Source organism: Arachis ipaensis, chromosome B04, assembly GCF_000816755.2.
Source record: "Arachis ipaensis cultivar K30076 chromosome B04, Araip1.1, whole genome shotgun sequence".
In the NCBI taxonomy this organism is placed as follows: domain Eukaryota; kingdom Viridiplantae; phylum Streptophyta; class Magnoliopsida; order Fabales; family Fabaceae; genus Arachis; species Arachis ipaensis.
In genome coordinates, this window is record NC_029788.2 from 110,859,192 (window position 1) to 110,874,092 (window position 14,901).

At 33.1% G+C, this 14,901-nt stretch overlaps 1 protein-coding gene and 1 long non-coding RNA gene across 2 annotated transcripts; both read right to left on the reverse strand.

Annotated features, from left to right (window-relative positions):
• Positions 596–1,373, reverse strand: LOC107637950 (glycine-rich cell wall structural protein 2-like). Its single transcript, XM_016341176.2, has one exon. It carries the CDS (start codon positions 1,235–1,237, stop codon positions 791–793), a length of 447 nt encoding a protein of 148 aa, XP_016196662.1. The 5' UTR covers positions 1,238–1,373; the 3' UTR covers positions 596–790.
• LOC107637949 lies at positions 12,861–14,266 on the reverse strand. Its single transcript, XR_001619636.2, has 3 exons — positions 14,094–14,266; positions 13,285–13,402; positions 12,861–13,147 (listed from the first exon to the last, which is right to left on the reverse strand). It is a non-coding gene; the product is annotated as an uncharacterized LOC107637949 (long non-coding RNA).

Here is a 14,901-nt window from a genome sequence, read left to right on the forward strand (position 1 = left end):
ATCTGGTAGATATCTGAGAACCTCAGGGTCGAAATTTTAGTTAAATTTTGTGGGAGACAAAACTGTGGGATGATAAATTTCTTGGGACCTATTTAGAGTATTACTAAAAAAAAAAAAAAAAAACTAAGAATAATTTACTAGGCATCTTTTATGGTGCCTAACATTTACTCCTAAAATTCAAAATTTAAGAGATGAGTCCTACTTCATTTTATCTCTACTTCTAGGCAAGTTAGAGAACAATTTTGTAGGCATCAAAAAGGTCACCAATTTATTATCTGCATCCAAATATTGATACATAAACATTTAACATAATCAGGGTATAATTATTAAGGCTGCCTCATTTAACTAACATCTAATTATTTTAACTTTTTAATTTCTGTTGATTGAGAATTTTGGTTGATAGCACATCAAGCTACATATATATCCAATGAACCACAAAAAATTTAGAAAGAAATTTTCATTAACCTATCTTACAACTTTTAGTAGTAGTAACGGCACGTTGATCAATTTGTCAAAAGGTATGATTCCCAAATCTTGCAAGCATCTAAATAGCTAGCTAGCTATATAGCTCTTTAAGAGATTATTAGAAACAAAATAATTAATCAACCCAAAACGATAATTGGAAAATTATATTAATTTTTTCATTAGGTATATAGCAATTTCAAAGCTTTAATATAGCTAGCTAGCTTTTTCATGCATACACACCAAGCACTCTCACACATGCAAAATATATATATAGAGTAAATATTTTACTATCATACTATGAACTATATAGTAGGAGCCAATAAATTTAGCCATGATGGTTGGTTCTGTCCCGAGATACTGAATTTGGTGACCGGTTACCGTTGTTTGCACCACCACCAGAACCACTTCCTGACCCATATCCACCTCCATGAGCTCCGCCACTTCCGAATCCATATCCGTACCCGGATCCGGATCCAGTCCCAGATCCGAACCCATATCCGAAGCCTCTACCCACCAAACCTGTTGGGGAGCGGCCCGATCCGGAGCCATACCCCCATCCTGCCCCGGGTGCGGATCCCCATCCCCAACTGTAGTCCCAGTTTGGACCATGACCCGACCCAGAGGCACCGTTAGGTGTCCCTGAGGAGGGTGCCCTACCACTTGACATGTCCCAAAGGAGTTTTCTTCCGCCGTGTCCTCCGGCCGCGGCCGCGGAAGCAATCAAGAAAACAAGAAAGAGAGTGAAATGTTTGAGAGTGTTGAATTTTAGCATTGTGTTTTGGCTTTGTCTTGAGATATAATAATATATTATGACCAAAGTAGGGTTTTACAATAATATTGTTTTGGTGGAAAGTAAAAGCAGTAGTGGGTTGTGTTGTGAATCTTGTGAGGTTTGACACGAGGGTGGACACAATGCATGGGAGTGATGCCTTATATAGTGGGTTTTGTTATGATGATAACTCATCAAATTGGATATCACTCACAAGATTGTAATTAAAACCAGTGAACGTGATCATGACTTAGTGCAACATTGCCACCCCATTTGCCTTTTTCTTTTGGTGTTTGCTACGATACGATGATAAATTTATACGTATCGGTACGATAAAAATGTGGACAAATAAAAATTTGACATGTAATTTATATTATCCACGTCGGTATTTAAATTTCTTTTTTTAAAATATATATCATATCACTAATTTTACTAAAATATTCTTATAATTTATATAAAATTGACAAAAACAACCTTTCATTTATTTCTAATAAAAAACTGAAACATCCTTATTTTATTTCAGAAAAACACTAGCCTTATAAACCTAACAAATATAAAAATTCAATAAACTTTAATTTTTAAATTTCAAAATTCAAATAATTTAAAACAAAAGGATTGAGAGAAACAAGATCTGAAAAATACAAAATTGCTCTTCAATCTTCATCTTCTCCCTCTTTCCAACCGTGAGACGCAATCACGACGGTTGCGGCGGCTAGAGGCAACGAGCGGCGGTGAGAGAACAACAAATGAAAGAGGACCACCACTTTTCAGATTTGCAGTTCATCACTTTTTTTCTCTTTGGTTCAACATCTACATTTTGTTATCGTCAATTTATGCCTTAATGATGTTTCGTACCGTTCTACAGCAAGATTTTGATCATGTCAATTTTGTTTGTTGTTCTCCTATTACTGAGTTGTTATGAAAAACAATCCTAATATCTAGGTATTGAACTTATTAATCCACCGAAAAACAGAATATCAATTTTGTTCCTTTGTTCGTGTCAAATTTGCAATTCATCACTTTTTTTACTCTTTGGTTTAACCTCTGCATTTATTCCTTTGTTTTTGTTAATTTGATTCCTCAATGCCTCTGTTATACTATTAAGAATAGCAATTAGCAAAATATTTGATGATGATCGAAAATATTGTCAAAGTGCATGTTTCTTATTACCTATCCTAGCATATCCGCAACATCTTGTTTGCTACTAGCTGTAATATCCTTTCTTTTTAGTTTTATACTAGTAATTGTTATTTACTTCAAAGTTAATAGGATAGATTAGATGATTCATATCTCAATTGGCCTCACTAGGAGTTTAGAAATTGAATCCTTCTAAGAATAGCCTTGACTAGCTATAAGGTCCAAGAACTCTATCTCTCTATATATATACCAGTGAGCTAAGTTACTATTTTCTTCTCTTTATTTCTCAAATCACTTGTGTTTACCACCAATCTTTTTGTAGATATCTATTACATGTCATGAATGTGGCAACTCCAAGCAAGGATTGCCTGGAGCTTGTGAGAGAGTTGCTTGAAACTTTAATAAAGGCTAGAAGTCAGAGGAGTTTGACCTGGCAGGAGGTAAATGTTTATGCAAAGTATTACGTAAAAATTCTCTCAAGTTTCAACAATGAACAAGCACTTAGATGATTTAAGTTGATCCAGTTTACTATAATTCATTAGAAATGCTTGAAATTGCATAGGTGGTTGAAATATACTTTTATGCAAACTATTATATAAAATAATTATTGTAATTGCACAGAGAGAAAATGTGCAAGTAAGTTAGGGAAGAATTACATATCCTCCTAGACAAAAATTGTTTATGACCAAGTTAACTTCGATTGTTGATTGGTCACTCACTATGTAAAAAATGTGCCACATTCAATAATGCTTGTTTTATTAGTTTGAATTATTCCTTTCATGGTTGCATCCTAAACCAGGCACTATAGTAATTAAATGAATCAATAATGCTAAGTGTACTTAAGTGGGGTGCTTAGTAGGTGCAACTCAGGAAAGAAAATTAGGGCCTTATTTGACCACCCTAGCTTTTCTTAAAAATTCTGATTTTATTTCAGATTAAAGAGACCACTCCAAGTGAAGCAACATTAGAAGAAAAGACCTAAATAAAGAAAACCTAAATAGTAGATTGTTCTAGAAGAGGTATAAAAGATATTCAGGAAACAAATTGTAAATGCGCCTGAATTGACAATAATTTGCTTTTAAAATAATAAAAATAATTTCTGGCTATATAGAGCAGACAAAAAAATGCTTAATATATTAATCTAATTCCTTTGAACAAATTGGGGTCCCTGTGTTTGGAAACTTTTTATTTGATTTTAACTGACTTAGATTTAATTAATGAAGTCTCATTTTCTGTTTCTGCATGTGCTTTCTTTCTTTTTACTCATGCATATATTGTGAGGTTTAATATTGTGTGATAGGACCATAATTTTTTGTGAAGAGTATATAATAGAGAGAGGTCGATTGCATATAAAAGAAGAAATTAAAGAAGAAAGTGTCATATATATGGCTCTCTTGTATATGAACAATGTCTTTGATAATAATATTAAAGAGTATATGATAAACTACTATTTTATGGTTTATCTTGTACTCAATTGAGTGGTTTTTATTAATTCTTTACCCACTTATTCATACTATTTGCATGGTTTTATATTTCCTTCCTAATTATGTGTTTGATTGAAAACATGCTTCTTTGATCTTATATTTGCTTATTATTAATTCTCTCTTATTACCATTAGATGCCTTGATATGTGTGTTAAGTGATTTCAGAGATTATAGGACAGGAATGGTTTAGAGGATGGAAAGGAAGCATGCAAAAGTGGAAGGAATACAAGAAGTTGGAGAAATTGCTAAGCTGTCCAGCCTGACCTCTTCGCACTCAAACGGCTATAACTTTAGCTACAGAGGTCCAAATGACGCGGTTCCAGTTGTGTTGGAAAGCTAACGTCCGGGGCTTCAATTTGATATATAATATGCTATAGTTTTCCTGACGCTAGGCAACGCGACCGCGTGCTCCATGCGGCCGCGTCGCAGTGACGGAATTTCAGTGTGGTTGAATTCGAGACCAGTGAATTCTGGGCTGTTTCTGACCCAGTTCTCGGCCCAGAAAACACATATTAGAGGCTATAAAGTGGAGGAATGCATCCATTCATAAAGAGGCTCGGATAATTCACAATTTTAGGAGTAGATGTAGTTTTTAGAGAGAGAGGTTCTCTCCTCTCTCTTAGGATTAGGATTTAGGACTTCTCTTAGTTTTAGGAGTGACTCTCAATCCCAAGTTCTTTATTTTTATTTATTTTTCCAATTTAATTTATGAACTTTTTCATGTTATGATTTGAATATTTTATTTAATATAATTTGAGGTATTTCAGACTTATGATTGCTCTCTTTAATTTATTAATGCTCTTATCCAAGATATTTTCATTCAAGTAGACTTTCTTCCCTTTTGGCTTTGGTTAAATAATTGGAGACTCTTGAGTTATCAAACTCATTGTTGATTGAAAATTGGAATTCTTCAAGAATTAATTCGAGTTCCACTAACTCTAACTTTTCCTAAGGAAAGACTAGGACTTGAGGAATCAGAATTAATTCATCCACTTAACTTACCTTCATAGTTAGAGGTTAACAAAGTGGAAGAAAAATCCAATTCTCATCACAATTGATAAGGATAACCAGGATAGGACTTCCGGTTCTCATACCTTGCCAAGAGTTTATTTTACAGTTATTTATTTATTTTTATTACTTGAAAATATACCTGTGCGCATTGCCCAAACTCCAGAACCCGGCCCCAATTTACAAACTCATAACTAATAATAAGAACATACCTCCCTGCAATTCCTTGAGAAGACGACCCGAGGTTTGAATACTCGGTTATCAATTTCAAAGGGGTTTGTTACTTGTGACAACCAAAACGTTTGTACGAAGAGATTTCTGTCGGTTTAGAGACTATATCTACAACGCGACTGTTTTTATGAAATTCTTTACTGGCAAAAATCCTAACATCAAAATTGCGCCGTTGCCGGAGAATTGCAAACGTGTGCCTTATTATTGGTTATTGTAAATATTTTATTTTTGCTTGTTTATTTGTTTTTATTTTTATTTTTTTACTTTTTCTTAAGTTAAGAGGTTATTGGTTTTTATTTTAAAATTTTTATTTTTCAAAAATCAAATTTCAAAATTCAAATTTAAAAATTTTCAAAAATTCAAATTTAAAAATTTTCAAATTTCAAATTTCAAAAATTCAAATTTTCAAATTTAAAAATTTTCAAAATTCAAATTTAAAAATTTTCAAAATTCAAATTTAAAAATTTTCAAATTTCAAATTTCAAAAAACCACTTCAATATTCACCATCTCCATATCCATCAATCCAAGAGCACTATGATCCTATTTATGAAAGTCGAGTGCACCAAGAGACAAAGGATCGTTTCAAGGAAACAGTGGATCAATTTTATGCAACCATTCGTCAATTGGAGCAAGCAATAATGAGTCAATTAGCTTCCCGACGTTCGGACACTCAAGGAACCCCATGGCTTCATGTGGACAATCTAATGAAGAACGTAGTATGAAGGAGATACTAGAAACTCCAGTGAACAGTACGGAGCATGACTTTGTACTGGAACAAGTAGAGGAAGCCAGAATTATTGAAGAAGAAGAATTGGTTGAAGACTTAGGAGATGCAGAACCTCCATGGAAAAGTCCAGTCATAGAACCCCCTTCATAGACGTTTGAAATTGATGCTAAGGAGGGTGTACAACCTCCAAAGCATATCACAGTTAAGGACTCGGAAGAGGTTGATCAAGAGATGGAGATTCAAGAAGAAGAAGCACAACCTCCCATGCCCTTGGAAAGCAATGAAAAGGAGATTGAATTGGAAGAAAGCTACCAAGAGGAAGAGGTTGAAATTAAAGAAGCTTGCAAAGAGGTGGTAATTATCAGAGAAGAGCACAAAGGAGTGGAGCTTGCAATTTCATTAAAAACACCTCCCCCTAAGTTGCCATCATCCTTCACAACATTCAAGTGGGTAAAATTCATATCCCTTAGCTTTCTAATCCCACTTGAATATGGGCTATTGGAGACGGATGGTCAACTTAGAGCTCTTTGTAGCATTAAGAGTAAGAGGAAGATGGCCAGTGGTAAGAATTATCCTGCAAGGTTCATTATGGTTGGAAGCTTTAAGTTTAAACGCAAAGGTTGGTATAAAGCTCAACTGAATGGGTCTAAGAAGCTGTTTGGATGTCTCAGTGAGAATTCCGACTGTTCACCACCCAAGTGGAAAAATGATGATGATCAACAAGAAGATGGGTGCAAAGGCAAGGTCTGGGACCCCGAAATTCAATCCAGAAATCAGCACTCTTGGGGCCTTGTCACTTGCTTTAACTTACTTGAAGGCTTTCTGCGCCTAGTTTGGAACCCCAGAGGCTACTGGAATTACAAACATTGGTGGAGATTCCTGGATGAATACAAGCATAAGCCACCATAACAGGGAGCTCACCAAATGTCCAACTTAAGGACTTTAACTAAAAGTGCTAGGTGGGAGACAACCCACCGTGGTATGATCGTTCCTTTTTTATTTTTTAGTTTTATTTGTTTTTGGGTTTTATTTTATTTTATTGAACCTGGAGTTTTGTATCACATTCATATTAACACTGCATTCTGCATTTTCTTTTCAGATAAAAAAAAAACGCAAGCGACGCGGCAGCGTCGCTGACGCATCCGCGTCACCAGTGCAATGGGAAGAAAAAGATTGAACAGAGAGTCACGCGAAAGCATGGCTGGAGGCGCGCCTTTAGCATAATTTGACCCCACGCGACCGCGTCGCTGACGCGTCCGCGTTAGGTGGGAACATTGGCCTCCCACGCAACCGCGTCACCCACGCGGCCGCGTGACCTGTAAAATCGACGTAAAGGGTGCATGGAAGAGAGTTATGCTGGAATGAGGCTGGAATGGTGCTAGACGCACGAGCCCTACGACGCGTCCGCGTCGTTTTCAAAAAAGGCCATCCACGCGATCGCATGCCCCACGCGACCGCGTCACCCTGGATTTTGGCAATACTAAGTTTTGAACAGAGAGTTGTGCGACCGCGAGGCTGTACTCGCGCCACTAGCACAAATCGAGTCACGCGATCGTGTGCCCCACGCGTCCGCGTCACCCAACCTTATCGCGCACCACGCGACCGCGTCGCCTGCGCCGCACAACATATCCAGATCAGCCAATTTTCTTATCTTTTCTTCTCTAATCCTTATTTTTCTTATCTTTTCTTATTTCTTTCTTCTTCCTTTCTTATTTTCTTTCACCTCCATTCTATTTTATTTAATTTATTTACATATTTTCATTCATTGCATTTTAAATTTGTGCATATTTTTATTTTCTTTTCTGAATTTTTTTATTTTTCTATTGGTGTTAAAAAAAAATTTTTTTTCAACTGTTGCATCTTTTCTTAAATTTATTTTGGTAACTTGTTTTACACTGTGGGATGATATTAATTATCTGCCAATGCCAATTTTTTATGATACTTGCACTCCATTTGCATTGACATGAGCTTGTATTGATACTTCCATTACCCACACTCCTCCCCTATGTTACAAATTTTATACCACTGGCATGCCATGGCTTCTATTATTTTCTCACTTGCATGTTGTAGCTACCATGTAATTGAGACCCTTATTATTTGGCATTAACCCACCCATACTGTATTTATTTTCCTATCTTTATTTCTGGGTTACTCTTCTTTCCTTTTTCTTTCAGGATGGCCACCCGAAAGAGAACCGGAAGACGTTTACATGGGGAGACAGGCAAGTCAATCTGCACAATCTATAGAGAAAAGCATCAGTTGAAGCCACTCGTCCACTTGCACATCTTAGCATGCACCGAGGACGGTGCAATCTTTAAGTGTGGGGAGGTCGATACCGATCTCCATGGGTTAGTACCTTTCTGTTTCAACACCAATGCTTAAATTTTCTTTGTTAAATTAGTTATTGCATTTGCATATTTGTTTGATTTTATGCATTTAGTTACTACTTGGTTAAAGTAATAAAATTCTTTTAAGACCCTATCTTTGAAAAACTTCACTAATGTAAATTGAAAAAATTTTTATGTTAAAACTTGTTTGAAGTTGTATGTGGAACATGGTTTTTGAGCCAAAGAACACACAACCTGTGAGATTTTGAGCTTATTTACATGGTTACATTATGCAACCATAATATTTATTCTTGTGTATTTTCTTCTCTAGAATTACAATCTTTGCTTTGTTTCAGTCTATATGTCCAATATTTAGTGTATTTACATGCTTGCATATGATTGAGGCCATTGTTTGATTTTAGCTCACTTATCCCAAAATTAGCCTACCTTTTACATCACCCTTGTTAGCCCCCTTGAGCTTTTAAATCCCTTCTGTTTTATAACCACATTATTAGCCTTAAGCAGAAAAACAAAATAAGAATCCCAAGTTGAATCCTTGGTTAGCTTAAGATAGATATTGTGTAAAATTTAAGTGTGGGAAATTTTATGGAAACATGGGATGATATGAAAAAGTAGGGAATTAAATTGAATAATTTATTTGAAATTTTGGGAAGCATGCTCATGTGAAATCAAAATAATTAAAGTACCATGTGCATTGAAGAAAAATATATTAAGTAATTAAATAAGGGGATACAAAAAAAAAAGAAGAAGAAGAAAAGAAAAATGAAAAAAATATATTACCCCAAATGCAAAATAAAAAGAATCAATGCACATGGAACAAAATTCAAAAATAAGTTTGATACATGAGCATGTAATACAAAAGTGAAAAAAATTTGGGTAGTTAGGTAAAGTATTTTAAATTTGTATAAAGTATGTATATGTTAGGTGAGATCTTAGACTAATCAAGGATTCACTTTACTAGCTCACTTAGCCTTATATATACCCTTACCTTTACCTCAGCCCCATTACAACCTTAAAAAGACCTCATGATATTTGCATTGATACATTAAATATTTGTTGATTGGTTAGATGAAGAACAAGGTTTAGAAAGCATGACTAGAGAAGAGTAGAGTGAATTACCCTATACACTTAAGAGACTAGAGTGATATACACTACCAGTGAAGGTTCAGTGCTTAATTCTATGTTCCCTGCTTTCATGAGCTATCTTCTTACAAGTTTACTTGCTTTTTATTGTATGATTTGAATTAGTGGAATTTGAATTACTTTTGTCTTGAAGAACTTATTTACTCTTAACCAAGTAAGTAAAAGCATTTAGCATGTAGTTGCATTCATAGGTTGCATTTCATACCATTCCTCTTCATTTTTATAGCTTCTCTTGAGCTTAGCATGAGGACATGCTAGTTTTTAAGTGTGGGGAGGTTGATAAACCACTATTTTATGGTTTATCTTGTACTCAATTGAGTGGTTTTTATTAACTCTTTACCCACTTATTTATACTATTTGCATGGTTTTATATTTCCTTCCTAATTATGTGTTTTGATTGAAAATATGCTTCTTTGATCTTATATTTTCTTATTATTAATCCTCTCTTATTACCATTAGATTCCTTGATATGTGTGTTAAGTGATTTCAGATATTACAGGGCAGGAATGGTTTAGAGGATGGAAAGAAAACATGCAAAAGTGGAAGGAATACAAGAAGTTGGAGAAATTGCTAAGCTGTCCAGCCTGACCTCTTCGCACTCAAACGGCTATAACTTTAGCTACATAGGTCCAAACGACGCGGTTCCAGTTGCGTTGGAAAGATAACGTCCGGGGCTTTAATTTGATATATAATATGCTATATTTTTCCTGACGCTAAGCGACGCAACCACGTACTCCATGCGGCCGCGTCGCAGTGACGGAATTCCAGCGTGGTTGAATTCGAGACCAGCGAATTCTGGGTTGTTTCTAACCCAGTTCTCAGTCCAGAAAACACAGATTAGAGGCTATAAAGTGAAGAAATGCATCCATTCATAAAGAGGCTCAGATAATTCACAATTTTAGGAGTAGATGTAGTTTTTAGAGAGAGAAATTCTCTCATCTCTCTTAGGATTAGGATTTAGGACTTCTCTTAATTTTAGGAGTGACTCTCAATCCCAGGTTCTTTATTTTTATTTATTTTTTCAATTTAATTTATGAACTTTTCCATGTTATGATTTGAATATTTTATTTAATATAATTTGAGGTATTTCAGACTTATGATTGCTCTCTTTAATTTATTAATGCTCTGTGTTTATCCAAGTTATTTTCATTCAAGTAGAGTTTCTTCACTTTTGGCTTTGGTTAAATAATTGGAGACTCTTGAGTTATCAAACTCATTGTTGATTGAAAATTGGAATTCTTCAAGAATTAATTCGAGTTCCACTAACTCTAACTTTTCCTAAGGAAAGACTAGGACTTGAGGAATCAGAATTAATTCATCCACTTAATTTACCTTCATAGTTAGAGGTTAACAAAGTGGGAGAAAAATTCAATTCTCATCACAATTGATAAGGATAACCAGGATAGGACTTCCGGTTCTCATACCTTGCCAAGAGTTTATTTTACAGTTATTTATTTATTTTTATTGCTTGAAAATATACCTGTGCGTATTGACCAAACTCCAGAACCCCAATTTACAAACTCATAACCAATAATAAGAACATACCTCCCTGCAATTCCTTGAGAACTCGGTTATCAATTTCAAAGGGGTTTGTTACTTGTGACAACCAAAACGTTTGTACGAAGGAATTTCTGTCAGTTTAGAGACTATATCTACAACGCGACTGTTTTTATAAAATTCTTTACTGGCAAAAATCCTAACATCAGTATATAATACAAGTTTAAAGGTTTTTTAACTGGCACTCTCTTGTAAATTGCAAATATTTTAACTAATATAAAAGTTTATGTAGGCATTTGACGGGAAGAAATGGGAGAAGTTTAATAGCAAAAAGGTTGTTTCACTGGTATTTGCAAGGATGCAAAGAAAGAACAAAAAATTTTTCGTACAAAGGTGAAGAAGCAGCACAGTTATTTGCTGCTGGGGACTCTGAACATGTCAATATTTCATGTGAATGTGTATATATGTGAATGTATATTAGGTACTGTTAATTAGTTTTGTCAATGTTGTAATAAAGCCTAAAAAAGATGTGAATGTATATGTGAATCGATTTTTTTGACTTGCTCTTATGATAGATCAACCATCTAGAATATTCTTACCAGATCAGCTATCAAAGCTTCTTTGTATTTGTCCTCTGAATTAGTGTTTTACTGTTTTGAATCTAATTCAGAAATTCAAGTATTGAAGCATGGTAAAATATATATAATAGTATAGTATGCTGTTCACAGGATAAATTATTAAAGAAAAATAAAGTATTTGATAAGATAAAACATCATAATTAAAACAAAAAAGTCCATGATTTAAGATCTAAGCTATAAAAAAATGTAAAAAATTTAAAATATAATAGAAAAACCAATTAAAAATTTAAAATATAATGGAAAGACCAATTAATGTGAAATAATAATTAACTTAAGAGTAAAGTATCGTTTTTGTCCCCATCGTTTGGGGTAAATCCTATTTGTGTCCCTAACGTTTAAATCGTCCTATTTGTATTCCTAACGTTTGTAAAAGTGATTCAATGTTATCCTGCCGTCAATTACACATCATGAACGCTTTAGTTTGAGTTTTAAAAACCTCTTCTTGAAGTTAGAATATAAATGTTTGGGATAGAATCGATGATCTACTCCGAAAAATAGCTCATCAAATGTTAAAACTAATTCCTATAACATTTACATAATTCACTTTTCTAAGGGCATGATTGAATCTAAACACAAATAGTAGGTATAATATTAAAATTAACCACATCTAAGTGAGACCTAATTGAGAATGAATACATCCAAGTGAGAATAATTGAAAAATATAATCTGATTTGTTAGTATAATTGATAGTAGGATAACATTGAATCACTTTTATAAACGTTAAGGATACAAATAGAACGATTTAAACGTTAGGGACACAAATAGGACTTACCCCAAACGTTGGGGACAAAAATGATACTTTACTCTTAACTTAAAATTATTAAATTAATCAAAGATGGTAAGTTCTTTAATTTTACAACCAATTGTCTTAAGTTTATAATTTTTTTTAAGAAAAAAATCTTTTAAATAATAGAAAGATCAAACAGAAAATTAACAAAATAAAGATCCGAACTTTTAAGAATATCTATTGTAGCCTATATAAATAAGAATTCCGAATCTTTAATTCTGTAAAGTCATTCATATAATGTCGACAGAAGGATCCATATAAAATATAGTGCATAAAAAATTTTTAAGTAAAAGGAATGAAACTAACCAACTCTAAACATAAATCAAACATGATTATATGATAAATACGGATTTTTAATTTGTATCTGAATATTTTTGTTTATACTTATTGTAATTCTTGGTAGCTGAGCCAATAACATTGTGTAGCATCAAATTGTAGGACCTTAGAATTAAATTGAGGTAACTAAATCGATCATTGATCCTAATTTTCTCATTATAATAATAATTCAACAAAATATATAAATGAATAAAGATGGATCCGTTTTTTATACAAATACCAAATAACATTCATGATATCTACATAACTATAAAAAAGAGTAATGTTTAATTTAAATAATCACTTAACATGTGGTTAACACTTCACTAAACAAAAAACAGATGTGACATTCAAATAATAACACTACAACTATTAAACCAAGAAATCAAAAGAATTCAATAAACCAATGGTCATTCTTCTTTAACTTTAGCAAAATAATAACACACTACAACCTCTTCCAACCTCTTTCCACTCTCACATTCTTCAACTTCACATAACTTTTTTTGACTTCTTCTCCAATCTTTCTTGCATACCATTCGTCATCATCTAGGCTTTTTGCAGCAAACAGTAATGATGGTTGTGCTATTTTCAATATATCTACATAAACCAAAATCTAAAGTTAACATGAAGGCACAAATTGATAGACACTGATAGATGAAGAATGGAATTCATGGTTTGGTATAGAACGATAGGTAAAACATTTTTTTCCTTTCATAGTTTGCATAAATATTTACCTCTTGCCTGGTCAAACTCCTCCGACTTCTGGCCTTTATTAAGAGTTCAAGCAACTCTCTCATAAGTTCTAGGAAGTCCTTGCTTGGAGTTGTCACATTCATGACATGTAATAGATATCTACAAAAGGATTGGTGGTAAACACAAGTAATTTGAGAAATAAAGAGAAGAAAAGAGTAACTTAGCTCACGGGTATATATAGAGAGAGAGATAGAGTTCTTGAACCTTATAGCTAGTCAAGGCTATACTTGGAAGGATTCAATTTCTAAACTCCTAGTGAGACCAATTGAGATATGGATCATCTGATCTATTCCATTAACTTTGAAGTAAATAACAATTACTAGTGTAAGACTAAAAAGAAAGGATGTTACAGCTAGTAACAAACAAGATGTTGCAGATATGCTAGGATAGATAATAAGAAACACGCACTTTGACAAGATTTTCGATCATCATCAAATATTTTGCTAATTGCTATTCTTAATAGTATAATAGAGGCATTGAGTTATCAAATTAACAAGAACAAAGGAACAAAATGCAGAGGTTGAACCAAATAGTAAAAAAAGTGATGAATTGCAAACCAAAACAAGAACAAAGGAACAAAATTGATATTCTGTTTTTCGGTGGATAAATAAGTTCAATACCTAGATATTAGGATTGTTTTTCATAACAACTCAATAATAGGAGAACAACAAAAAAATTGACATGATCAAAACCTTGCTATAGAACGGTACGAAACACCATTAAAGCATAAATTGACGATAACAAAATGCAGATGTTGAACCAAAGAGAAAAAAAGTGATGAACTGCAAACCTGAAAAGTGGTGGTCCTCTTTCATTTGTTGTCTCTCACCGCCGCTTGTCGCCTCTAGCCACCGCAGCCGTCGTGATTGCGTCTCACGGTTGGAAAGGGGAAGAAGATGAAGATTGAATAACAATTTTGTATTTTTCAGATCTTGTTTTTCTGGATCCTTTTGTTTTAAATTATTTGAATTTTTGAAATTTAAAAATTAAAGTTTATTGAATTTTGATATTTGTTAGGTTTATAAGGTTAGTGTTTTTCTGAAATAAAAATAAGGATGTTTCAGTTTTTTATTAGAAATAAATAAAAGGTTATTTTTGTCAATTTTATATAAATTATAAGGATATTTTAGTAAAATTAGTGATATGATATATATTTTAAAAAAAGAAATTTAAATGCTGATGTGGATAATATAAATTACGTGTCAAGTTTTTATTTGTCCACGTTTTTATTGTACCGATACATATAAATTTATCATCGTACCGTAGCAAATACCTTTTCTTTTTATTTATTTTAGATAAAAATTCACGTGCAGTTAATTTTACATAAAATTGATAACTGAGAATAGTTAAATAAAAATTTAGTCAAATCAATTAAATTATTTTACAATTTTTAACTATCAATTTTACGTAAAGTTGACTGTACCTGAATTTTCATCTTTATTTATTTCAGAATTGTCAATTTAGCATAGTTCTAATTCATTTTAAAAACTAGTTTAAGGAATGAAAATATCCCATACTAAAAAATATTTTAAAACACTTATTCTTAAGAGATATAAAATTTGTAATATTTTTTATATTTAAGTATAAAAATTTAAAGA

Coding starts and splice junctions, on each gene's coding strand:
- LOC107637950 (XM_016341176.2), bottom strand. CDS start 1,237: ATGCTAAAATTCAACACTCTCAAACATTTCACTCTCTTTCTTGTTTTC.